Source organism: Drosophila erecta, unplaced genomic scaffold (assembly GCF_003286155.1).
Source record: "Drosophila erecta strain 14021-0224.00,06,07 unplaced genomic scaffold, DereRS2 tig00000092-arrow-pilon, whole genome shotgun sequence".
In the NCBI taxonomy this organism is placed as follows: Eukaryota; Metazoa; Arthropoda; class Insecta; order Diptera; family Drosophilidae; genus Drosophila; species Drosophila erecta.
The window spans coordinates 2,445,511-2,472,198 of NW_020825207.1; the positions used below are offsets into that span (position 1 = coordinate 2,445,511).

A 26,688-nucleotide genomic window follows, 5' to 3' on the forward strand; every position below is an offset into this window, starting at 1 on the left:
GCTGGCAACATGTTGCTAGCATGCACACTCGGCCCGTTTGGATACTTGGCGCTCGGATATCAGCTCGGCTCCACTCGCCATCGCCATCGCCGTCGCCATCCCCATTCGCTGGCCGAGTGGCGCCGCTGCTTCTGGCGTTCAGTACGCTTCTGTCACTCGGTCGGCCAACAACACGGCGCGCTTGCTCCGCTCAGGTCCGCTCCACCGCCTCTCGATCCCGATCTCGATCCCGATCTCGATCTCGATCGCTATACCGCCATACCGCCATACCGCTCGTCGAACCGCCCGCTGCAGCTGTCATTCGAAAGCGCGTCGCTCGGCGGCTCCAGACCAAAGTAATCAAACGAATTAAGACCAAAAGCAGTGCGACCAATGTATAAATAAACAGGGCAGAAAACCGGCTCTTGGTTTTGAATTCGCACAGGGCGACGATCTTGGACGCCAGATCGCCACCGAGAGGCTCGTCCGACTGCATTCTTGCATCACGTGCAGCCCGCGGCACGCCCCTACGCCCACCCCCCTCCCCACCATGCCTCTTTCAAGGCAACAGTTGCACGGCGAACAAACGTGGGGCGATCAATGCATTTTCCATTTGAAACAAACGTAGCCGAGTTGCGCAAGCTCGTAGTTTTGGATATACTTGCGAATGTTGATTTATGCCGAAAGTTGTGCAAGGCTTTAGATTATACCCATCACTCTAGTTATATAGTACACTTATTACATATAGTACGATAGATCTTTGATTTGAGCTCCAGAGCTTTGGTAAACGATAAATTTGAAGCCAGGCTGCATATGTTTTTCTGCCTCTGTGCTCGATTGAAATCTCGTTTGAAGGTCTGCGAACTTACAGTTCTTTCGACAGCCTGTCACGCTCTTTCTCCTCCGTTAAGTGTTTTGTTTTCGTTGTTCAATCAGGGGGCCCCCATATCATATCACTCCATACGGACTGCAAAACAGCTGCGAAAGCCTCGCTTTTGCATTTGCGGAAGTGCGATATCAGTAGGAAAAAGTGCAGGGGGGCGTAACCTGTTGGTTAGTACCCAATATTATGCGATATTAGCCTGCTAATCAAGAGTGCAAAACTATGCACATGTTCGAATTTGAAGGCACATTGGCCTGTCTTGCACAGTCTTATGTAATATCATAAATAGCCAAGTATTTGTGCCAGCGAAAACCTTTCCTCGTATTCACAGTTTTTATTGCTTTCAACTGGCACAAAACCCTGACCTATACCAATTCAATTCGAGTCCCTCATATTTTTCTTCAATCATTTGGAAATCAACAAATGCCGAGAAATCGTTGAGAGGCTTTTGAAAAGTGTTTGTGTTGTGTTTATTTGCGTATCGTTTATTTATGGGCTATAAATGCATCTGTCGGAGAACTGTGAATGCACAATTGTTATTGGTGTTTACATATTGGCATAAAAACATAAATGCCCACAAAATATAATCAAAGGCACAAACATTTTACCTGGCCAAATGTACGAAAATCAACAGCAATTTGTATCAGTTTTTTCTACTTATATCTTGTATATCTCATGCAAATCAGGGGCATTGCAGTTATTAATTTTCTCGATGTTTGCGCTTTTTATGCAGTATTATATTTTACTAATTACTAAAAATATATATATAAATTTCATGACGTATCCAGTCGCCTATTATAGCCTCACAAAAACCTTTTAATTAAGGATAGTACCCATCTGAATCAAATTGTCTGCTACTAACAGATACTAGCGCAAATTTTCACATAATAAAAATGTCTGAAAGACATTATAAAAAAAGTTCGCTGTGTTGTTAGCTACAGTATTTCCATTTGTATTTTTTCGAGTTAAATAATTTAAAAAAAATTTCCCGTCTAAGTGCGTTTTTTTTTAGTTCATAAAGATCTCGCTTCTGCGGATCTACATCTCTGTATCTAGAATGACTTCGAAATAATAGTTTGAAATCCACAGTTAGCACCTTAACTATTAATTATATTTAAATGATCAATCTTACAATGAATACTCTAGTGTCTTTCGAATAGTCATTATTCAGTTATTTAGCCCCAGTATTTTGGTCAAAACAACTCAACCCACTCGGTGTTTTCGCAAACTATACTTTGACCTGTCCACGCCACATTTGCAACGATAATTGGCAAAAAGAAAAGCAGAGATAAAAGCACCCACCCACTGGCAGAAAAATATTAGAAGGAACCCCCAGTGAAACAGAGTGAATCCTAACCGAAATGAAAACAAGACAACCTCTGACGTTTTGCTTTCGCTTTTCTGTTCATCGCAGACATCTTATTTATTTTTAGATCAATTTTTTGTTTCGGTTGGTCGTGATTTTATTTTTTGCGCTTTATTTTGCAGCTTTTATTTGTCAGCAAAGATTTTCTTTTACTGCGACTTGATCGGTCCATAAATAAGAAAATACGAAAGCTAATAAAACAGACGAAGCCTATAATTTGCCATAAGCATTAGCATTCAATACTTGTCATGATTCTCCATTAATTGATAATTTTTTCCATGATTTTTGTGATTTTTCAGCCAAACCAGTTAGCAGCACCTAACTGCTCTTGCGGAAACAATTGCATTGTAAACAGCCAGTTGAAGGCGAAGGAACGCGGCGAAATGCATCAAATGTGGAATCGCAACTGGAGCTGGACTCTTCTGATTTTCTCGGGTATAGTATATAGTATAGTAATGGTATATGGTATATGGTATATAGTATATGTGAATGATAGGGATAGGGGGTTATCTGAGGGCCAAAATCTGACCAGATATGTCGGTGTGCCGCTTAAGATAGACGGAGAAAAGTTGGTCGAAAAATTTATGAAATGCCAATTTCACTTACGTTTAACTTTATTACCCCTGACGCACATTTGCAACTTTGTTGCAACTGGCTGCCTGAACGGAGCTCCTGCTGCCGGCCAAGAGTCTCGGATTGCCTTTTAGCTTTCAGCTGGAGCACTATTTCAATGTTTCTGTTTGTTTGTTTATTTGTCTCTCACTCTCCCACTCGACCACCCGCCCACCCGCCGCCAACCACTCCTGTCTCGGATTTCCAGCCCTGCTCCTCCTCTCGGCGGAGGTGGCCAATTCGGAGGAATGCGGCCAGGAGGAGTTCACCAAGTGCGCCGAACCACTTGATATGCTGCATTTAACGTCGGACTTCTCGATTGGCCCGGCCAAGAAGGAGGAACTGGAAAAACTTTGTCAGTAAGTGGCTTCACGGGCGAAATTCCCCCGTCGATCTGGACTCACTGCATCCGAATCCCAATCGCAATCTGTGGGGCACAGCAATACAACTGCTTGCTGCGCTCTGATGATCGATTTGGGTGTTTGGTGCTTGAACTTTGCCATGAAAAATGAACTAGAAACTGAGTAATACTTTTCAAATCATTTAATTTGGCATTTTAAACTTACAATTACATTTCTAATTTGTTTTATTGAAACAACAATGCCTGTGTGCGTTTCCAGTGAGCTGCGCAAGGGAGTGAGGTGCATCCAGAGCTACACCCGCCGTTGCATGGACCTGCAGCAGAGGAATCAGTTCAACAAGCTGTACCACGGCACCAACCAGTTCATCAGGGATCTGTGCAACAAGGGCGCCTTCCAGGACGAGTACCTGAAGCACGTTCCCTGCTCCGAAATGGCCAAAAAGGAGTTCGAGGTGTGCTCCAATCGCTACCGGGAGACCATGGTGTTCCTGAAGCCGAACAAAAACCAGGAAAACTCCGAGAATGGCACCCTGAATGAGAACATAAAGACCATTTGCTGGTGAGTGAAACACATATTCATGAAGTCCAAATGGTTTCAAAGAGGCTTTAAAATGCCTCGCCATGCTCCCTAATGAATATTTAAATCGATACAATGCAGTTTTAAGCAGCGTTTGTTGTGCTTTGAACACGATATATGTTATTGCCATGGAACGCAATTGAAAATTGTAATTGAAATGTTGTATTGTGTCGGAAAACTTGTATTCATTTGATTGAAAGAGGGGAAATTTTGGCTGGTCTATTATGACAAAGGCAGAGTTTTATTACTATGAAATTAGTTTGCCAGAATATGTGGTATTTTTACGCAAATCGTTCAATATTTTGTATTTCCAATAACATAAGCTCCATCAACGAACTTGTGGATTGCTCGGAGGATGCGGCACGCAAGATCTGCGGCAACGAGGCGGCCAAGTTCACTCGCCAACTGGTGGACAAGTATGCCAACAGCCTGACCAAGGTACACAGAAAGAAACGGATTCTCTCTGAACCCCTTGTAACTGAATCCTTTTTACAGATCTACTGCGAGGACTTCACCCGAAATCCGGGCATCTGCAGGGATGGCGAGGGCAATGGCTCCACCCGAGCAGCTGCGACCAGTTTGGGCCTCCTTCTCACAGGGACATTGCTCTCACTGCTGGTCAGCAGAGGCAGCAGATAGATGGCAGAGCCACAGCCAAGTGCACAAATCTAGAACCAGTCTTACCAGAACGCAGAGGGAAGGAGGAGCGAAGAGAAGGATAAATAGTTAAGGTTTCCCACATCACACCGAAAGAATTCCACACGCTGTTGCATACTTCTGGCAGTTAGTTTTGGCCACAAAAGTACCCGAGTACCCGAATCCCCGAGAGGTCAAAGGAGTAAGCTATGCAGTAAAGTACACGTTAAGTATGTTATGTATACCAGTATGCATATATCCATAGGGAGTATGAGAATATGGGAGCGGTGTCTGCTTCAGGCATGGCTAGGATCGTATATATATATGCGGATATGTGTGTTACTATATAGTGGATATAGGCTAGCTAGTTAGAATCAGTGTTGAGTGTGGCAGGCAGGTTAGTTGTTGTTGGCCTTACTTTCCAGTCGTCGTCGATCGTGCAATACTAGAGTTTCGTTGAGTTTGTTGAAGTTGTCCAGGCTTTAAGTGTAGGCATATTTTAGAAAATACCCCTAAGTTTCACAAATCGTTGTTAGCTGAAGTTAGAGCGCGCCCCACCCACCTCTGTTTTCCGTCACACAAAAGGCAATATCAAAGAGTATGGGATCGATTACCATTGATCGGATGATATTTTAGAAACGCCTATGTACCTCTTAATCGCAGTGTATTTGCAAAAGTCAGTTTTAGTTACTCACACACACACACACAGCACTAAGCGCACAAGGAAATAATTCGAGTGGATTTGCTCACATATCGGCAATAACTTTAGATTAACGAAAAGTGCATTTCTATGAATCAGGATATTTAAATTATTTATAAACCTATTTAGTGGATAGCGTATATTTATTTCCCACACTGTAAATACCTTTAAATATATTCAAAATCGGAAATACATATACGAATAAATATTAGTTTAACTTAAAAATACACACACACACTTACACCTACTTACAAAAACTGTGAATATATATTATGATTAAAGAGTAACATTTATTTTAAGTAAAACACACACATGCATATGCAAGGAAAAACAATAAAAAATGAGAAAATAAATTAATGCAAAAAAGTGTGAAAGCGTGGCGAACTAAAGGAGCAGTGGGGGGAGTAAATACTTTTCGAAGCCGAAACATGGAACACCCAACTCAGCGGATTCAATATTATTTTCGGACTGTATTGCGAGTTGTAAAAATAAGGATACCGCTTTAGTATCAAAAGTAGGCAACCAGAATATTTATTCGCTGCTACAATAAATATTGGCATAACCAAACCTATGACTGAATATAGAGACGCCACACATTGTGAGGGTATAAGGAGCCAGCGAGTGCCGTGCCAAAAATGCTTTTTACTGCAGGATAAAACCGAGCGCAGCCAAAAAGTATGCAACGCGACCCGTCCGGCGCCCAAAAGTATGCTGCGCAAATATGCCGGCTCTGGTCGCAGTTTACGAGGCGAAGGGCTGGCTGGCTGGTGGAGTGGAGTGGAGTTGGGGCCACCAGAAGGGTCGCCACCGTGGTGAGCGGTGAGGGGAGGGGAGGGGGAGGGCTGACCTGCAGCACTGGGGCTGGCCATAATTTATGTTTATGTGGTGCGTTCATTAGACTAGCGGCGGCGACGACGCCGACATCGGTTGACTTCTCGCCTGGCAGCTAATTTATAAGGTCGGCCATGGCTCAAGGACATAGGTGGGTGCAATAATTACAGCTATCGTACTTGGCCAGCAGCTGAATGTACCTTTGACACTCGCAGTCATGGTCGAACATCGATTTCAAAGTGATTTGGCAATGAAATCTCACTGATAAACTGGTTAGACGCGTACAAGTTGCTTGGCCAGCAGCAAAAATTGTCGTCATAAAGCTATAAAATAGCTTATTTAACGAATTTGGTGCGACCTAATTCTTTTATTCAACAAAAAAGGTTTATTCTTTTGAAGTATGCCCCGAAATTGCCCAATACTTTCTTACGTTGTTACACTTTCTTTCTAATCATTTTCTTGTCAACATGCAACTGTTGAGACTTCAGCTAATATTTTTGCAAGTAATTTGGCAAAAGGAATATTTTCTTGCTGACCTAAAAAACGCCTGTTCTGAGAACTGACATTTAGTGCCAATTTATTGACATATTTTGCAATAACATCTCGAAATCGCATTCTATAAGTGAGGCATTTTTGGACTCTGGCCGAAATGCTTAACCAATCAATAACTGAGTTAAAAGGGGAAGTGACTGAATGACTGTGAGCCAGGTAGCCGCATCTCGATTGCAGCTCAAATATTTACGTTTCCATTTTGAGTGGGCACAGATCGGAGTCAGGAGGCAGAAGGCAGAAGGCTCTCAGATGCCGGGGGTCATTTTCAGCTTCATTTATTGTGCAAATAGGCGAAATGCATGGCAATAGAGCACCTCACTTTGCATTAATTTGAAGTCATATTTTGCAGCTTGAGCAAACGGCTCTGGAGCGTTTTCGCAATTGCGGTGAAAGCCGGTTGGCCATTTGGCCATTTGATTGGTTTTATGCCATTCCATTTTTTTTCTCTTAATTAATCGAAAATATCTTTGGGGAGCGCTGTGGCAGCAGCAGCAGCAGCAGCAGCAGCAGCCGGAGTGGCAGGATGGCAAACAAATTGACAGCCAGTTGCACTTTGCATTCATACGGGAAGTGTCGAGTGGCCCTTATCCAGCTTTCATTCATTCACTGGCACCCACACAGCCCTTCACCCTTTTCGGGAATCCCGGCAGCTCCCGGCAGCTCCCGGCTCTTTCACTCATGTTTAATCCTCTTTAAGCTGCAACAGAACGATTACAATTTGATTTTTTTCATCCGTTTTTGCCTCTGCTGCATGCCTTTGCTTTTATTTGCACATTGCCGCCGCGACTAATCTGCAATTATGTTTTACATAAAAATCCTATCGCATCCCATACAACAACTGGGTGCGAGTGAAAAGTTTTCAACAACTTTGGCCAAGCCTGATTGTTTTGCCTGCTGAGATTGTCGGCCAACACAAATATTAAACAGCAGCCACACCAGAGACAACAGAGAGACAGCGAATTAGCGAGGCTTTGCTTGGGACAACGCTGCGTATGCGTGTTAAATTCTCAGTTTGAATCGCATCAATGCGGAAAATAATCACAAAGCGCTGAGATAATATCCAGTTACCAACAAAGGTTTGCACAGCAATTTCGGCTTAGCTTCGGTTTAAAAATATGTAGTTTGTTAGTACAGCCTTTAAAATTCCATCGCATCAAACAAAAATCTTAGTTATACCCTTAAAAATCAACTATTTATGTAGGAAGAGCACTCCGGAGAGCGGAGATTATGTTTCTTTCCATTATTTACCAAATTACACACAAGTAAAAAATAAAAACATATATCTATATATATTAAAATCTCATAAAGAAACAATTTCTATCTGTGCGTCGCAGATCCATTATCCAGCAGCTCAGCCACACAATTAATGAAATCTGTTTGATTAAAGTGAATCAAAAATCAACAATTACAACGTACCATTGACCTTAACTGAAATCACAATAATTCTGGCTTTTGAAATTATTAACAGAAGTGGGATTTAACTCAAGTTAAGCGTATTAACTGTTGAACTTTCAGCTTAGCCCGCTACTACTGTTCTGGGCCAAAACTAATATTTAATAACTAAGGACGAGCTCAAGTGCCCGAGCTGAAAATCCGAACCCCTCTTTGAGTGCTCGATGCATTTGGAAGCATTTATGTTTTGCTGCTCCCACATCGTATTCACTTTGAGTTATTTTCGTTTCTATTTCAATTGCAAGTCACTTGGAGAGATTAAATGGGCAACTTGCCCCCAGAACCCCCAGAACCCCCTCGACCCCCTCAATCCCCACAATCCCCACAACCCCCATGGCCAATCCTTGCCGGCCAGGACACCCCATCCTGATGGCCATAAATGCGCTTGTGGTTGATAGGTGGTTTCCGAAGAGCTGCTGCAGGTGGAGTGGAATGGAGATGAAGATGGAGGCTGGTTTTGGCCAGCTACGTCAGCTGTTGGCCAGCTGGCTCCGGTTTCGAATGCATTTCGTACATGATAATCATGTTGGTTGCTGCAAGTTGCAACTCGCCACTGCAGCATGCGTTGCATTTGCAATTCCTGGCCATAAGGCCATATCCAATGGTCTACGGTCTACGGTCTACGGTCGATGGTCGATGGGCCTGTCTAGCAAAGGCCTGCTGTGGCTTGTCGTGGTGTGGTTTATGGCAACATCTTGTCCAATTTATTACCACTTTCATTTGGTAGCATAATAGGCAATGCACTTGCTCGCACACACAAAGGCACCGGGAGAAACCAATTCTATAGTTCATATTCCGTTTAAAACTGGCGATGTTCATTCATTTTAAATGCTATACTTGCTTATCCCTTTTTAATCACTTTTTGTAAGCTCCCTTTATACCTTAAATGGAATGTATACCCACAGTTTCTCGCAGTGTGCAGAACGCACTTGTGGCAAACGCTGCCAGTCTGCCAGCATACACATAACACATATCTATAACACGTAGCACTCAAAAATACTCAAACATTGAAATTGGAGCTCTAGTTTTTGGTTCTCGTCTCGTTTCTGCTTCATCAGTTACATGCTTTGAATAATTCAAGCGTGTTTTAGGCCTTGCCGGGCAAAATGTTTTCCGCCTTGTCAATCCCCTTCTCGGCCCGCCTGCATTGAACAGACCCATTTTGTCTGGCCAAAAAGTTATTAAATTATTTTAAAATCAAACCATCCATTTGCACTGCACAGCCACAAAGGCAGACCCTTCGGTTTTCAAATCCAACACTTATGGGTATTGTTAAAAAACTGCCATTATGGCATATTATGCTAATTCAGGCCTAGACCAGCTAGGTTCAGCAGCCTTGCCTCAGCCGCTTCCGCCCAGCACTCCCCTCGCATTACGTATACGCCCCGCTGCCACATATCACGTATACGCAGTGCTTGACGCCAGCCATTTGTGCTGCATATCCCCAAGCGCCGCTGGCGAGCAAAAGAGACGCGGCTGTGGCCGACTGCTAAAAAACAGAACTCAAGTGTTGGAACGCAGCCCCCTTTGTGTCTTTTGTGGCCTTTTGCTGTTTGTTTGTCAACAGCAGCGGCTGCCAACACTTGAGGGGGCGTGTCAGGCGTGTAGGCGCTTTTTAATTGCACTGAAAACAAAACGCTAAACACTTGTTGGCCGCCTGGATGGCTGGATGGCTGGTTGCCTGATGGCTGATGGCTGGCTGCCTTCCAGCTAGTTGTCGCGTGGCAAGTGGCGGGGTGTCAACCGAACTCTGCAAACAGAAAAGGCCCTGCCGCCAAGCAATTTGTGTTGAAGTTGCCGCCACCGACGATGTTGCCACTTTGATTGTGCGCCATAACTGCGAGGCAGCTTCTATTGTAGTGCTCTTCGTTTCTTTTTTTGTCTCTTTACTGTTTGCCAGCACTACTGAAGTTTTGCTTTGATCGCATTGTAACATTTTGCGACAGTTTTAGATTGTAATGGGCTCCATGGGAGAAATGAGAATAGGAACAACTCTGAATTGATTCTGAGATTGCAAGTATGACTGGTGCAGTCCACAAATTGATAGCGACATCAAAAGAACCAAAAAATTTGGAACTCCAGAAGAAAACAGAACAAAACTTAAACTACTTCAAACTATATGAAATAACCATATTTCCAGTTAACAGTAGTGCCAGTTACATGGAAGTTAGGTTGTTTATTTTGCTTGCCAAAAATCCTATTCAAATTCTCGATAATAAATAGTCAACAATGTCTGCAAAATCATTTCTCGACCTTTAAAGTTATTTATTAAATCAAATGGCTTTTGGAAACGGACATGACTGACATTTATAGCGAGTTTACAACGAATTGCATTTATAGTATGTATAACAGCGTGTTTTTTGGAACTTGTAATGCTATTGATGCCATTACTAGGCGTTTGATTGACCTGAAATGATAGCCACATTTAATTACCCCGTTCGATCAGATAATGCAGTTAATTTTCAATTTTCAATTTTCCTTTTTTCACCCGCACACTTTCCCGCTGAGTTCGATTTATTGTGCGCTTCGTGGGGACAACATGTTTAATTAACGAACACAATGAAGGAGAGTCGCAACAACAGGAGTTTGTCACCGACTTTACGTGAAATTTCTGACTCTCTGGTGACATTTGAAAAGTTTAAAATAATATAATTTTCGACGCTATATGGCAAACTAACAAGTTCGACCCGGAAGCTCAGCGATGGGCGATGGGCGCTGGGCGATGTGGGTCTTTTCTGGGGGCGTTTGTCTTAGCTAACTTTCCGCCCGGGAAAGGAGAAACTTTTTCGGCTGCACTGTTGCACCCACCCACACACTTACACACACACACACTCGAACACTCGCACACTCGCACACCCGCACACACACACGAAGATCTATTGTAAAATATGTAAGAAAGTTTCCTTGGCTTGGGTGGGAAAACGCTGCGTTTTCGGGAAAGCAGCAGCAGCAGCATCGACGTTGTCTTTGGGGAAATTAAACATTTTCTATTTGAAAACTTTGCCGTGTGGGGGGTGGCATTTGGAGCGTTGGATTTTCCAAGAGGTTCAAGAGCAACAGTTGCCTTTTGAACTGTTTCGGTTCGGTCACACTTTGGCACTGCGCTGGATTCCCTTTCTTCCACCAACAATTGCGGAAGTCATAATTTCTCAGCCCGGCAAGTTTCTGGTTTTTTGACAAATTTACCAGCAAATTGCCGGCGAAACTTTAGTGTGGGCATTCGGGGCTGTTTCAAAATGGAATGGGTCTCCAGTCCGGGGCCTTCGGATCCAAATGTCAAGCGGCTTGCTGTCATAGGTGTTGCATATTTAATGTGCCGCCGCCGGTGGCAACACACGCGCCACGGGAGGAGCAGCTGCATCCCCAGCACAGCGATTCGGACAAGTGCACCCAGAGTGCATGCAAATATTTTTGTCAACGATTGTTTTGCCGGCTCCCTCGTTTCCGAGTGGCGAGCTCTGACTGCGGGGGCGGGATGGACTGGTAAAAGTCCTGGAAAAGCGGGTCAGGGAAAAGGGGGAGTGAGGACAGGAGCCATGTTTTTGTTGTTGCCAACGGTTTGAGTAATTGTCGCTGGTGTGAAAATTGGCAACGATGCCATCGAGCTGGAAAAGGATTTACTGGGTTATGTATGAGCCAAAGGCTGATTGAGATGGAGGAGCAGCTGGATCCAGCTGGATATGGCCATCGATGGACGTCTATGGCGTTAGCGATGTTGCCAAAACTGAAATATTCATTAGGCCAGCAAAAAAAAAAAAGAAAACCTATTGAGGTCATTTAAACGTTGACTTGCTTAGCAATATGGTTGAAAAGTTTAAAAATAGTAAGAAATGCATATGCTTTTAACATAATTAATTATCTTTTTTTTAACCATGCCAATTTTACTAGAAATCATGAATAGCACGTGAATATATCCAATTAACTAAAATAATTAAAACCTCATATAAAGCGAACAAGCTTTCCTGATTTTGCGCAAATAAAATCAATTAAATAGAGCTAAAAATAAAGCACATCCCAACATATTCGACTACAAAAAGAGCTGCAAATGATTTTTTACCAAAAAAAAAAGGTAGATCCTGGGGCAAATTGAAAACACGATTCTGCCCGGCGAAAAAACCCCAACAAAATGGTAATAAAAAACCCAGCAACCAAAAATAATTTTCACATTGATAAAAATTAAATGCGATTCGAAGGGGGTCGAAACCAATGCGATGTGTTGCATCTGCTGGGACATTATCAAATAATTCAGTTGTAATCCATTTTAATCCGCCTGCCTGGCTGCGAAACCGACCCACTTGACATGGCGAATCATCAAAAATGTTTGTTTACTTGCCCCTTGCCCCTGCCCCTGCCACTTTCCTCCATGACAGTATTTATTTCGACATTTTGCTAAACATCGCCCAGATTTAAATCTGCATTCATGTAAAATTGCATAAATACATGCATATATCGCTTGATGGAAATGTCCAGCTATATTTCAGTCACCCACTTTTTTTGTCCGCCCGAATTATTCAAATATTTAAGCGGCTTAGTGTAATGGCTGGTGAATTTTGTCTCAAATCAGAGGACGGGTGTAAAGCCGCTCTAAGCGAAAAGAATCGATGCGGCTGCTTAAATTATACTTTATAATTTGGGCATATACTCGTCTGTGGATTACCAACTGCAATTGGGAATGTATTAGTTTGGTTTCGATCGATTGCACAAAAGTATTAATCTTTTAAAATGTTTCAAATGCCAATATGGTCTGTAATACATGAACTTAAGTTACACGACATTCCAAGTGGTTCACTTAGAATAAAAGATAAGAGTATTCGCTAGGTATTCAGTTCAATTAGGCAAGAAACCCATAAAAAGAGGAGCACGCCTGCCACAGAAGTCAGTCAAGACAATGTTTGCCCCACTACTCCTCCTCCAGATTGTGGCACTGGCTTGGTTGGCTCGCGGAGATCAACGGATCATAGGCGCAAACACTGTCAACATAAAGGACGCCCCGTGGCATGCCTCCATCATAGTCCAGTCGCAACTGAAGTGCGGTGGCGCCATTATCTCGAAGAACTACATCCTGACTGCCGCCAAGTGTGTGGATGGCTACAGTGCCGGGAACATACAAGTCAGGCTGGGAAGCAGCAGCTGCGGAACCGGCGGCTCGAAGGTTGGAATCTGCGAGGTGAAAGTGCACAGCCAGTACTCCAGTTGGCGCTTCGACAATAACCTGGCTCTATTGAAAACCTGCGAGCTAATCAACGCCACCAACGAAATGAAGCCCATTGAGAGGGCCACCAAAGTGCCCGAAGATAATTCTCGAGCCAATCTGACTGGCTGCGGCGCCAGATCGGGCAATTGGCTCAACCTTATTATGGACAAGAGGCTTATCAGCGGAATAGAGGACAAATGGTGGCACTTGCCTGTCCAATTGCAAGGCACTCAGGTGCGGATACTTGGCCAAAAGCAGTGCGCCGCGGACTGGAGGGTCATACCATTTTACTTGCTCAAGGGAATCTCAGACCTGACCATCTGCACCAAGTCGCCGGGCAAGGGAGCCTGCTCCACAGACAGGGGGGCGCCGCTGGTCATCGACAACAAGCTCGTGGGCATCCTCGCCAGGGCGGGCTGTTCCATCAAGCCCGATGTCTACGCAAATATCCTGGGGCACACGCACTGGCTGGACTCCAACACGAAGGATTAATGCCGTAATTGCTGTGAATAATAATATTTAAGGTGCAAGTGCCTTGCCTAGATGTATTTTAGCTTAGGTTGAATAATGTAAAGCACAGAATACAGAAGAGCATTGCATAATGGCTAGATGGGGGAAAAATTATAACATACCATAAAGTATAACAAATTAATTTGCCAGGCTTTGTCACATTACTATAAAATTTAGACAACCTGCTACAACCACGTTTATTTGCCATAATGCTGCTCCGAACTCTGCTCCTTACGCTCTTCGTGTTTGTCCTTGCCAAAAACGATACGATTGCAGAAGTAGAGGAAGAGTCGGACGAGGACGAAGGATGCAACAAGGCGACTCTTGGTGGCCAACCGGTGGACATAACGACAGCGCCATGGAGCGCTTCCATTTCGATCAGGGAAAAGGCCAAGTGCGGCGGAGCTATATACAAGCTGACTCACATTGTGACGGCTGGCATATGCGTGGATGGGTTCTTGAATAAGGCGATCAGGATACGAGTGGGTAGCACCACGCGCAGCGATGGAGTCGTCGAGGCTGAAGTCTGCAACATCACAGTTCACGAAAAGTTCTCTGGCCGCACAATACTGCACAATCTGGCCATATTGAAGCTGTGCGAACCACTGAAGGCCTCCAAAACGATCCAGACCATCCAGTTGGCCAACGAGTTTCCGGCCAATGGGGCAAAGGTCACGGCCCACGGCTGGGCCTCCTTCATGTGGTGGACAATGCATTGGAAGCAGTGTATGGATGATGAAGCATACAAGCTGCAGAAGGCCGAGGTCAAAATGTTTGGACCTAGCCAATGCACAGGTCTGTTGGTGGACAGCAGTCGGTCCAAAAGAAACTTCACAGAGGACTTGTTCTGCACCGAGAAGTTCAGTCAGGATGCCTGCTCCTTTGGCATGGGATCACCTGTGGTCCACCATGGCAAGCTAGTCGGCATCTTGTCGAAAGGCGGCTGTTCCAAACGGCCTGAAGTCTACATCAATATTATCAGGTACAAGAACTGGCTGGAAAGTCACGCCAAGTAAACTTAACCAATGTATGATAAACAGCCTTCTCCCAATTAATTGTTAAAAATGAAATTGCTTTCGAGCTATGACTTTGTGCAGATAAATGTAAGTAATAGGCAATACTTCCTATTTTGATAGACCTTCGAAGTGAAGCAAAGCTATCACTCAATTTGAGGTATGGCTTTGCAGATAAGAAATATTCCACACCAAAAATTGAATAACATTTCCCATAAAAAGAGTCGCACATGCAGCTCCAAAGGCAGTTCCACTATAGATGATGATCCGAAGTGTGTTCCCCTTTCTGTTGGCGGCTCTTTTACGGCAGGTTCGTGGTGATCTGGATGCCCAAGCCCGCATCATTGGAGGCTATGTTGTGGACATAGAAGACGCCCCTTACCAGGCGGAAGTGATAATAGATGACACTGCCATTTGCAGTGGGGCCATCATCGGATCACATACCATCCTTACGGCAGCGTCGTGTGTCCAATCCTACAGTTCACTTCAAGTGCGTGTGGGCACCAGCTCCCGAGATTATGATGGAACTGGATTGCTGTTCGCTGTGTGTGATATAATTGGTCATCCAGAATACAATTACTGGCGTTTCGATAACAACCTGGCACTGCTGAAGCTGTGCGATCCCCTAAGCCCCTCCAAAGCCATCCAGCCCATCAGCATAGCAGACGATGAGCCGGATGATGATACCATGTGCTCTGTCTCCGGCTGGGGATCCACCAGTTGGTGGGGCAGCTGGTGGGACAGGTGCTTCGGCAGTCTGCCAGACTACCTCCAGATGACATGGGTCAGCGTCTACAATCGGAAGCAGTGCGCCGCCGATCGGGGTGTTTGGCTCGGACTCTGGGATAATGGCATCTCGTACCTCACCCTTTGCACTCAGTATGGCGCTGGAGGATGCTCCTACGACACAGGAGCTGCCTTGGTCAAGGACGGAGAACTCGTGGGCATTCTATCCGAGGGCGGCTGCAGCACCAAGCCAGATGTCTACGCCAGTGTGGCTTGGTTCAAGGGTTGGATTGCCGAGAATAGCGAAGATGAGGATACAACAGCTCCGACCAGTACTTCTAGTGCTAGTAGTTCCACTGTCGCCAGCACTACACCTAGTACTGTTCCTAGTACCGAACCTATCACTACACCTAGTACTGTACCTAGTACGGAACCTAGCACTACACCTAGTACTGTACCTAGTACCGAACCTAGCACTACACCTAGTACTGAACCTAGTACGGAACCTAGCACTACACCTAGTACTGTACGTAGTACCGAACCTAGCACTACACCTAGTACTGTACCTAGTACGGAACCTAGCACTACACCTAGTACTGTACCTAGTACCGAACCTAGCACTACACCTAGTACTGTACCTAGTACCGAACCTATCACAGTACCTATTACAGTACCTAGCACTGAATCTAGCACTGTACCCAGCTCTACTATACCTAGTACTGAACCTAGCACCAGCACTGTATCTATTACTTCTTCTATTACGAGTACTGTATCCAGTACCTTAGATAGTAGTGTGTCTAGTACCTTACCTGGTACTGAACAAACTACTGTACCAAGTACTCTAGCCAGTACGCTGCCTAGTACTGTTCCTAGCACTGTACCTAGTACTGTTCCTATCACTATACCTAGTACTTTACCTAGCACTGTACCTAGCACTTTACCCATTACTGTTCCTAGTACTATACCTACTACTGTTCCTACTATTATACCTAGTACTATCCCCAGCACTATACCGAGTACTATTCCTAGTACTGTTCCTAGTACTATACCTGGTACTGTTCCTAGTACTATACCTAGTACTGTGCCTAGTACTGTTCCTAGTACTGTGCCTAGTACTGTGCCTAGTACTGAACCGACGACCATACCCACAACTGCACCCAGTACTGTGTCGAGTACTGCAGCCAGTACTGTACCTAGTGAAATACCTAGTACAGTACCTAGTAATGCACCCAGTACATCAGCTAGTACTGTACCTAGTAGTGTGTCTACTACTTTGAGTCCTTCAACTACGATCATGACGCCAACTGAACCGTCTACAGGAAATCCTGAAATCGCGGGATTAAAGGGAAGGCTTAGAATGGTGCCCCACCTGTAAATATTTAATTCTAAGGTAACTAATTACCACCTTCTAATAAAAAAAACTGTGACATCAGCTTTCATGTGAAGCTTAGCTCGTTTTACCCTCGTGTGTTTTTCGTTCTTTCTGTCACCGAAACCACAATCCTTGGACGGCACTCCGAGTGTCTAAGGCAGTGTCTATGGAAATGTCACCTAGAACAGCCCCTGGACATTTGCATTATTCATGCTGGTCAAGTCAAACAGAAGCAGCATAGAAGTTCCTAAGCGATGCAGGACAAAAGCCAAATACCCTTTAAAAAAGAATTGGGAGGAATTTCCAGAGATGACATGGCAGTTTGAGATGGTAAAGAAATCATTGGAGGCTTCAGATAACCTCCGGTTAAACACTCCAGCTTGGGTTGCTTAAGATCGGATTAGAGCCAAATGAGCACGCTTACATTTCCAGAACTCATTAAGCTTAAGTTAATTAAAGTTTATTTTCTGGTCGGCCAGCAAAAAGCCAGCGACAAATCGAGGGAGAAAACGTTGCAGACTTCCTGTGGTGGCAGCTCGTGATGAAGAGTCCCCTCAGGCTGACACCATTTATAAACCCGCCTGGCAGCTGGCTGCATCCATTTGTGGCAAGTGCAACCGCGCTCAGGTTTAGTACGCCACGTTCGGGCTGGCCAAATCAAGATCTGGGGACATGGGGCTTACGAGGGCCAGGTTGGGTTGCAACTCGGGAAAGGAAAATACTTTTAGTGCAAATTGAAAAGTTCACTCTGCTTAGACAAATATCTGCAGGAATGGGCAGCTGCTCCAGATGGCAGTGCTGATGCTCCTGCCTCAAGGACATCGACACGAAAGCCGTTCTGACCATTTATCAGAATGTTATTGGCCCTAAGACAAAAAAAGGGATTTTAGGAGGGGGGAAAAGCGAACGCAAGGACATTCAGGAGAACGGAGACAACTGCAATAAAATGCAATGTTTCTATTACAGCGATTTACGTGCACACACCAACGCCGAAAGGCAGTGATAACTAGATAGGGAGAAATAACTTATTTATAAGAACTAAGAAAATAAACAAAGCAACTAATGTAGCACCCCATTTCAGTATCTGTAAAATTAATCAACTTAAGTTTTTTTCTTCGCCTTAGAGTTATGTTCACTATGCGGCGCTTTCACTGTACCCCACGCTCCGGTCCACCCATTTAGCATCACCCCGCCGCGTGAGCAACATTTTTATGGCTTCTTGGACGAGCGAAAAGCTCCGTTTTGGCCAAAGTAAACTTTTCATGGGACGGAGTCCCTTGCGCGGCGACTTTCCGTAGTTGTTAGTTGTTGGCGATTTTGGGTTGTTTGTTAACTAGCAGCAACTAGAAGATAAGCAGCCGAAATGTTTCTCTTGCCGCTGGTCAGATACATTTATTTCGTTCATTCTTCTCGGGTGCATCCTTCGCATTCGCATTCGCCTTTATTATTTGATTTTCCCTTTTTCAAAAACCATTTTAATTGCTGTTGAACTTGGTGTTTGGCAATTGGCCGGCAACAAAACGAAACAAAAGCCATTACGACAAAAAGAGCAGGGCAGCAAATCGAAGCAATATATTTGATTTAACTTGTTTGCACAAAACAGTTTTGTTAGCCTTTTTACTTTGCAGCGCACAAATAAATTTGTTGACGCGCTTTGAAAACTATTTTGGGAATTGCGGAGATTTGTGGCGGAAAGTAGAATTATTATGGCCAACATTGCAACAATTTATGGCCAAAGGCTAGATGCTCGCAAGTCGATCGAAGTGTTTAAGTTTAACAAAGTTTAATTAGCTGGCCAAAAATCGAACTGCCAATATAATTATATATATGTATATATTAAATGCGTAGCCTAAATTAGTGAATGCTAAAAGTGTTTAAATTGTGATTTTTATTCCGAAGTAATGCGCTCTCATTGTTCAGTGGCAACCGCACACAGGCGATTAAATATTTAAGCGCTTTTTGTTGCGCCTATTTCTACCCGTTACTCGTAGAGTAAAAGGGTATACTAGACTGGTTGAAAAGTATGTAGCAGGCAGAAGGAAGCGTTTTCGACCATATAAAGTATATATAATATATTCTTGATCAGGAACAATTGCCGAGTCAATCTGGCCATGTCCGTCCGTCTGTCCGTATAAACGCCTCGATCTCAGTTGTTGAGATTAATCTTGCAGCTTCCAGAGACATAGAAGCAGCGTAAGTTTGTTTCCAAATGTTGCGACGCAACATCTAACGACCACAAACTGCCACGGCCACATTTTTTGTAAATGTAATGTAAATTTCTTAACATTTTTTTTAGTTTTGTAAATTTCTAACGATTGGCTGAAAAACTTTTTGCCACGAACACTCTACCGCCCACAAAGCGCCCAAAACCGTCGTGCCCACACTTTTGAACAATTTTTTTTTCATTTCTTAATTTTATCCCCAATTTTTACAGATATTCCAGATATTTATGAATATTCTTTCGCACTTCCACTAGCTAAGTTACGGGTATCTGATAGTCGGGGAACGCGACTATAGCATTCATTTTTTTATTTTTAATTTCGTTGTAATTGTATAAATTCGAAATAATGAATAAATGTCAAAAGACTGAAATTGTAAACTCCATAACTCAACTTATCTTAATCGGATTTTGGAGTGGCATACCTCTAAATGTTTCTGGCGCAATTCTCTAAAAATCTGCATTCAAATTTAGAAATTTATTTTATTTCAATTCTTTTGTACTTTTTTGATGTGACGATGTTGCACAAATTCGAAAAAATTAAAAAATGTCATAAGGCTGAAGTTCTAAGCTCCATAACTCCACTTATCTTAATCGGATTTTGGAGCGGCATACCTCTAAATGTTTCTGGCGCAATTCTCTAAAAAACTGCATTCAAATTTAGAAATTTTTTTTTTTTTAATTTTTTTGTACTTTTTTTGATGTGACGATGTTGCACAAATTCGAAGAAATGTCATAAGGCTGAAGTTCTAAGCTCCATAACTCAACTTATCATAATCGGATTTTGGAGCGGCATACCTCTAAATGTTTCTGGCACAATTCTCTAAAAAACTGCATTCAAATTTAGAAATTTTTTTTTTTTTAATTTTTTTGTACTTTTTTGATGTGATGAAACATCATTTCTCAACAGAGAAATTCAAAAAAATTAAGAAATGTGCCAGGGCTGAAGTTCCAAACTCCATAACTCAACTTATCTTAATCGGATTTTGGAGCGGCATACCTCTAAATGTTTCTGGCACAATTCTCTAAAAAACTGCATTCAAATTTAAAAATTTTTTTTTTTTTAATTTTTTTGTTTTTTTTTTGATGTGACGATGATGCACAAATTCGAAAAAATGTCATAAGGCTGAAGTTCTAAGCTCCATAACTCCACTTATCTTAATCGGATTTTGGAGCGGAATACCTCTAAATGTTTCTGGCGCAATTCTCTAAAAATCTGCATTCAAATTTAGAAATTTATTTTTTTTCAAGTTTTTTGTACTTTTTTGATGTGATGATGTTGAGAAATTCAAAAAATTAAGAAATGTGCCAGGGCTGAAGTTCCAAACTCCATAACTCAACTTATCTTAATCGGATTTTGGAGCGGCATACCTCTAAATGTTTCTGGCGCAATTCTCTAAAAAACTGCATTCAAATTTAGAAATTTTTTTTTTTTTAAGTTTTTTGTACTTTTTTTGATGTGACGATGATGCACAAATTCGAAAAAATGTCATGAGGCTGAAGTTCTAAGCTCCATAACTCCACTTATCTTAATCGGATTTTGGAGCGGCATACCTCTAAATGTTTCTGGCGCAATTCTCTAAAAATCTGCATTCAAATTTAGAAATTTATTTTTTTTCAATTTTTTTGTACTTTTTTTGATGTGACGATGTTGCACAAATTCGAAAAAATTAAAAAATGTCATAAGGCTGAAGTTCTAAGCTCCATAACTCCACTTATCTTAATCGGATTTTGAAGCGGCATACCTCTAAATGTTTTTGGCGCAATTCTCTAAAAATCTGCATTCAAATTTAGAAATTTATTTTTTTTCAAGTTTTTTGTACTTTTTTGATGTGATGATGTTAAGAAATTCAAAAAAATTAAGAAATGTGCCAGGGCTGAAGTTCCAAACTCCATAACTCAACTTATCTTAATCGGATTTTAGAGCGGCATACCTCTAAATGTTTCTGGCGCAATTCTCTAAAAAACTGCATTCAAATTTAGAAAATTTTTTTTTTTTAATTTTTTTGTACTTTTTTTGATGTGACGATGTTGCACAAATTCGAAGAAATGTCATAAGGCTGAAGTTCTAAGCTCCATAACTCAACTTATCATAATCGGATTTTGGAGCGGCATACCTCTAAATGTTTCTGGCACAATTCTCTAAAAAACTGCATTCAAATTTAGAAATTTTTTTTTTTTTAATTTTTTTGTACTTTTTTGATGTGATGAAACATCATTTCTCAACAGAGAAATTCAAAAAAATTAAGAAATGTGCCAGGGCTGAAGTTCCAAACTCCATAACTCAACTTATCTTAATCGGATTTTGGAGCGGCATACCTCTAAATGTTTCTGGCACAATTCTCTAAAAAACTGCATTCAAATTAAAAAATTTTTTTTTTTTTAATTTTTTTGTTTTTTTTTTTGATGTGACGATGATGCACAAATTCGAAAAAATGCCATAAGGCTGAAGTTCTAAGCTCCATAACTCCACTTATCTTAATCGGATTTTGGAGCGGAATACCTCTAAATGTTTCTGGCGCAATTCTCTAAAAATCTGCATTCAAATTTAGAAATTTATTTTTTTTCAATTTTTTTGTACTTTTTTTGATGTGACGATGTTGCACAAATTCGAAAAAATTAAAAAATGTCATAAGGCTGAAGTTCTAAGCTCCATAACTCCACTTATCTTAATCGGATTTTGGAGCGGCATACCTCTAAATGTTTCTGGCGCAATTCTCTAAAATTCTGCATTCAAATTTAGAAAATTTTTTTTTTTTAATTTTGTTGTACTTTTTTTGATGTGACGATGTTGCACAAATTCGAATAAAATTAAAAAATGTCATAAGGCTGAAGTTCTAAGCTCCATAACTCCACTTATCTTAATCGGATTTTGGAGCGGCATACCTCTAAATGTTTCTGGCGCAATTCTCTAAAAATCTGCATTCAAATTTAGAAATTTATTTTTTTTCAATTTTTTTGTACTTTTTTTGATGTGACGATGTTGCACAAATTCGAAAAAATTAAAAAATGTCATAAGGCTGAAGTTCTAAGCTCCATAACTCCACTTATCTTAATCGGATTTTGGAGCGGAATACCTCTAAATGTTTCTGGCGCAATTCTCTAAAAATCTGCATTCAAATTTAGAAATTTATTTTTTTTCAATTTTTTTGTACTTTTTTTGATGTGACGATGTTGCACAAATTCGAAAAAATTAAAAATGTCATAAGGCTGAAGTTCTAAGCTCCATAACTCCACTTATCTTAATCGGATTTTGGAGCGGCATACCTCTAAATGTTCTGGCGCAATTCTCTAAAAAACTGCATTCAAATTTAGAAATTTTTTTTTTTTTAATTTTTTGGTACTTTTTTGATGTGACGATGATGCACAAATTCGAAAAAATGTCATAAGGCTGAAGTTCTAAGCTCCATAACTCCACTTATCTTAATCGGATTTTGGAGCGGAATACCTCTAAATGTTTCTGGCGCAATTCTCTAAAAAACTGCATTCAAATTTAGAAATTTATTTCTTTTAAATTTTTTTTTTATAATTTTTTTGATGTTGTAGAAATTCAAAAATATTAAAAAATATCCTAAGGCTGAAATTCTAAACTCCATAACTCAACTTATTTTAATCGGACTTTGAAGTGGCATACCTCTAAATATTTCTGGCGCAATTTTTTTTGGGTACTTTTACTGTGTTATTTTTTAACTTTTTTATATATCTTGTAAATTTATATAGATTTGCAAACAATTTTTGCCACGCCCACACTTTTAAAACATTTTTATAATATTTTTTTATTTTATTTAATCTTTTTTTCCCCAATTTCTACCGATATTCCAGTAGATGAGTAACGGGTATCTGATAGTCGGGGACCTCGACTATAGCATTTTATTCTGTTTTTACCTCATTCATATATTATTTTAACCAAATTTTCATTTTCCAATTAAGCATAATATGTTTTTAATTCATGCACTTGCCTATTTAATTGAATTTGTTATGCAAAAGCGGTGCTCCTTTCTTTCACTTCTTTTCACTACGCCGCCCACCAGCGGAACAATTAAATTGCCCCCTTTTTTTCAAAAGCCAACAACGAGGCGAAAACATTTAAATTAGGATTAGTTGCGTGTGTGCGTGGGCTTTTAAATCAAAACACATGCAGCGGGATGCCTTTCTGGCCATTCGGCATATGTCCTTTCGCCGCGGGAATATTGATTCGTCCTGCCAGAGGGGGGCATGCACATAAATTAATGCATCCTAACAACATTTGTAACTGAGCAGTCGCCCGCTGGCCATTCCCCGTGCTCATTTCCATCTGCGTTCCCCTCCGGCTCCGGATCCCCTCGACTCCGGATCCCCTCCGCTTCAAATCCCCGGACAATCAGAGACATTTGGCGGCGGACACGTCGTCGCGCGCATTTTCAAATTATATTATTTCTGAATGGCTTTTTAGAAATTAATAATTACATATGACAACCATGTGCGCTGGCTTCTGGGTGTGCGTGTGTGTCCGTGTGTGGGGGCGGTTGTTAGAGTGGGCGTGGCTGGACGAACGTGGCACTTAATTTTTTGCATTATCCAACTGTCAGCAGCCATCGGCTTTAATGACCCTTTAAATTGGCAGTCGAAAACTAAAAGGAAAACTGTAAAATAAACTGAAAAATAAACATAAAAAGATAATACTATTAAATAGAAGCTTAATTGTATAACTAAGCTAAATTAAATATAAATCTAATAAATTTTGTTTTTAAATAATATACAATTCTTTCGCTAGAAGTCACTAACTTTCATTCTTACAAATAATTTGAATACATATCAAAATTGAATTGAATTTATAGTGAATCGATTAATTCCACTTTTGATATACACATATATTTGTGTTGGTTTTTGTATTTCAGTTCTATTGACCTTTGAATATTTATTGGCTCAAGTCCCTGCCTTGGTTATTTTTTCGAAGCTATTGAATTTTTTCTTTTGGTTCCAATACTTTCTACTTCTTTTCCACTCTTGGTGGCATCTTTCTCAGGTCCCCATACGCAGGACGATCCAGGACTGAATGGCAGGGATTGTGGAAACTTTGGGGCCCCGACTCCCCCATTATTAATTGCTAACGTGCGCTGATTTCTTTGGTACGCTTTTTGCGGCTCTCCATCTTCCGGTTTGTTATTTGTTGCCGGACCGCTTTTGGCCAATGTTCAGTGCCATTTAACCCTTTCGGTGCCTCTGGCCTGCCTTCGCCTGCCACGCCGCTTGTCTTGTCCATTTGGCTCGGCAGTGACATTCATGCACCGGCGAGCAAACCGGCGCCCCAGCAGATGAGCGAGGTCCTTGGCCAAAAGGGAGTTGGACTTGGTAACGGCGGCTCGGTGTGGCTATAAATCAATGCATGCTGTTCGGTTCGGGGCGGCCTTTAAAGGCCCTGGATTTTTGCTAAATTTAATGCACTCTGCGGACTCCGCACTAATGACAAAACCATGTCAATCGGAAGCCATGGCAATGCGGTTGAGCTTCGTTGGCCCGTAATTAGCTGCCCTTATATGCGCTGCATTTGGCCATTGTTTTACCTTTGACTTTGACGAGTCCACCTGCGGTGGGTAGAGATTTTATAAAAATAATGCAACAAATTGTCCAATAAGCACTTGTATATAAAATGTATTTTAAGTATTTGAAAATAAATTTAATTATTTCTGTAAGCATATTAAATTATTGGCTTCTAATTGCATTATTTCAATATTCAATATTCTGGCTTATAATATGATTAAATCAAGATTGTCTCTGTATTTGCACTTCAGTTGCGTAGGAACGCATCAAACGCACTTGCGATTGAAATGAATGAAAAACAATAACACATTATAAATTCTTAGTGTAAATACAGCTGAACAATGCAACTGCAGCCGAGAATGCAACTGCATCGGCAACTTAGTTACTTGCAGCGGTTTGGCCGCCATCGAATGGCGGATTGTGGTGCCAAGGCCAACAATGGGCCATCTCCGAAATATCGAAATATATTGGAAAACACTGAAAAGCCCAAAGGCAAACACACCGAAGCGGGAAGCGTGAAAGGAGCTCCTTTTCCGGCAGCAATAAATCTGCAGCGGAAGAAAGGGGGCGGGGCAGGATAAGTGGTGTTGCCTTACAAGTTGCCATGACATTGTCATGCATATGAAGTGCACGTACACCTACACTTCAAAAATATAATTGATACGGCTCACTTCCAGCATTAATTTTCTGATCAATCCATTTTCTCAATGCAAATAAATATCAGTAAAACTATAAGAAGCTTCGTCACTAAACGTTGTTTGGTCGAAATATTGTACGAATATTATTTCTCTCGGTACATTTGCACATGCAGCTGCGTGCACAGCATAAATGCACACTCACACAGATACTCACGCACACTTGCGCACTTTCTGGCCGGCTTTTAATTGCAGTTACAGTCGCAGTTGCCTTGGCTTTCTGGCCCTGTGTGTTTACAAGCTGCGCCAATTTCGCACAGCTATTAAATATATTTCCCACTGACCCCTTATCAGCGAATTTGCTGCACAATTTAAGCCGTGATTGCTGCGGCCGCTGCGCTGCCGGCGACTCATTTTAATTTAATTCCTATTTAAATTCATGTCATCTATGCGCGAGCAAACTTTCCGCCAACAAATTTTACGGCCAACACTCAGCTCGCTGCTCTGGGCTTAATTACCCCTTGCTTATCAAAACATCTCGAGGACGAAGAAGCCGACGACAGTCGAGTTTCCTTAATGAATTATTTAATCTGCGCCCCTGACACGCCCCCTCCCCGCCAGCCGTCTCGTCTGCCACTTGGCGAAAATTTCTCGGTTCGGCTAACCGACATTTTTTGCGCCCGACTTGTCAACCCCATCAGCAAATAAAAAAAAACTGGATTGGAAAACTTGCACTAATGTAATTGGCCCACCGAACGAATATACACACTAGGTAAGCTAATTAAAAATGGCTAGAAAGCTTATCAACTTTATCAAGTGGCTTAGACGCCACTTAACAAAGAAACATGCTTGGATTTGATTATCTAAATTGAAAATATTTGATGTACAAATGCAATTAATAAGCTAACTGTGTGCAGCAAGAATAATACCATGACCTCAGTAACTGTTACTAATAACATTCAAAATCGAAATTAATTTAAAAACAAATTATAAGCCCAAGGCTCACCCGCCTTTTTGCACAGCCAATAATGCCCAATTTAAGGTTAAAGGGAAAAGTGCTTAAGCTAATGCAAATAGGCCACAGGATCTGGCCGACTAGCGGTTGGGGCTGCCACGAAGCCAACGAGCCAAGAAGCCAAGGAGGCTAATAAGTTAAACGACACCGTGACACAGTTACGACGGCACATATTAATGCCAAGGCGGCGTGCTGCCCGCCAAACTGGGATAACAGGATGCCAGGATCTCGGTGCCTCAGGATGTGGGGCATGAGTGGCGATGCGGAGACGGAGGTGGAGGAGCTCCTGGTTGCTGGTGCGGCTGAGTGAGCGTATTTGTTCACCTATTTGCCGCGCAAATGAAGTTGAAAATAACTGTGAAATGAAGATGAAGTGCTTTAGTCAACAGGAGCCGGGCCAGAAGGACATCCCAGACAGGCCGGCGCCTAAATGGAATGTAAATATTTGAGCAGCGACACACAGCAGCCGTAGCCTTAACGCCTCGTCCTGCGCAAAAGAGTGAAGGCGATCCAAGGATCCAAGGAGGCAAGAAGGC

General features: G+C 42.0%; 4 protein-coding genes across 4 annotated transcripts; all 4 read left to right on the forward strand.

Moving 5' to 3' along the window:
* Nucleotides 1-145: 145 nt before the first annotated feature.
* LOC6547324 lies at nucleotides 146-5,464 on the forward strand. Its single transcript, XM_001976295.3, has 6 exons — nucleotides 146-335; nucleotides 2,528-2,663; nucleotides 3,049-3,199; nucleotides 3,461-3,760; nucleotides 4,102-4,216; nucleotides 4,274-5,464. The coding sequence occupies exons 2-6, from the start codon at nucleotides 2,612-2,614 to the stop codon at nucleotides 4,415-4,417; spliced, it is 762 nt and encodes a 253-aa protein (XP_001976331.1). The 5' UTR covers nucleotides 146-335; nucleotides 2,528-2,611; the 3' UTR covers nucleotides 4,418-5,464.
* A 7,373-nt stretch (nucleotides 5,465-12,837) lies between these two features.
* LOC6547323 (trypsin delta) lies at nucleotides 12,838-13,635 on the forward strand. Its single transcript, XM_001976294.3, has one exon. It carries the CDS (start codon nucleotides 12,838-12,840, stop codon nucleotides 13,633-13,635), a length of 798 nt encoding a protein of 265 aa, XP_001976330.1.
* A 227-nt stretch (nucleotides 13,636-13,862) lies between these two features.
* LOC6547322 (trypsin alpha) lies at nucleotides 13,863-14,924 on the forward strand. Its single transcript, XM_001976293.3, has one exon. The coding sequence runs from the start codon at nucleotides 13,863-13,865 to the stop codon at nucleotides 14,667-14,669; it is 807 nt and encodes a 268-aa protein (XP_001976329.1). The 3' UTR covers nucleotides 14,670-14,924.
* Nucleotide 14,925: 1 nt separating this feature from the next.
* On the forward strand, nucleotides 14,926-26,462 carry LOC6547321 (trypsin delta/gamma-like protein CG30031). Its single transcript, XM_026980147.1, has 2 exons — nucleotides 14,926-15,739; nucleotides 26,311-26,462. Exons 1-2 carry the CDS (start codon nucleotides 14,926-14,928, stop codon nucleotides 26,460-26,462), a joined length of 966 nt encoding a protein of 321 aa, XP_026835948.1.
* The last annotated feature ends 226 nt before the right edge of the window (nucleotides 26,463-26,688 follow it).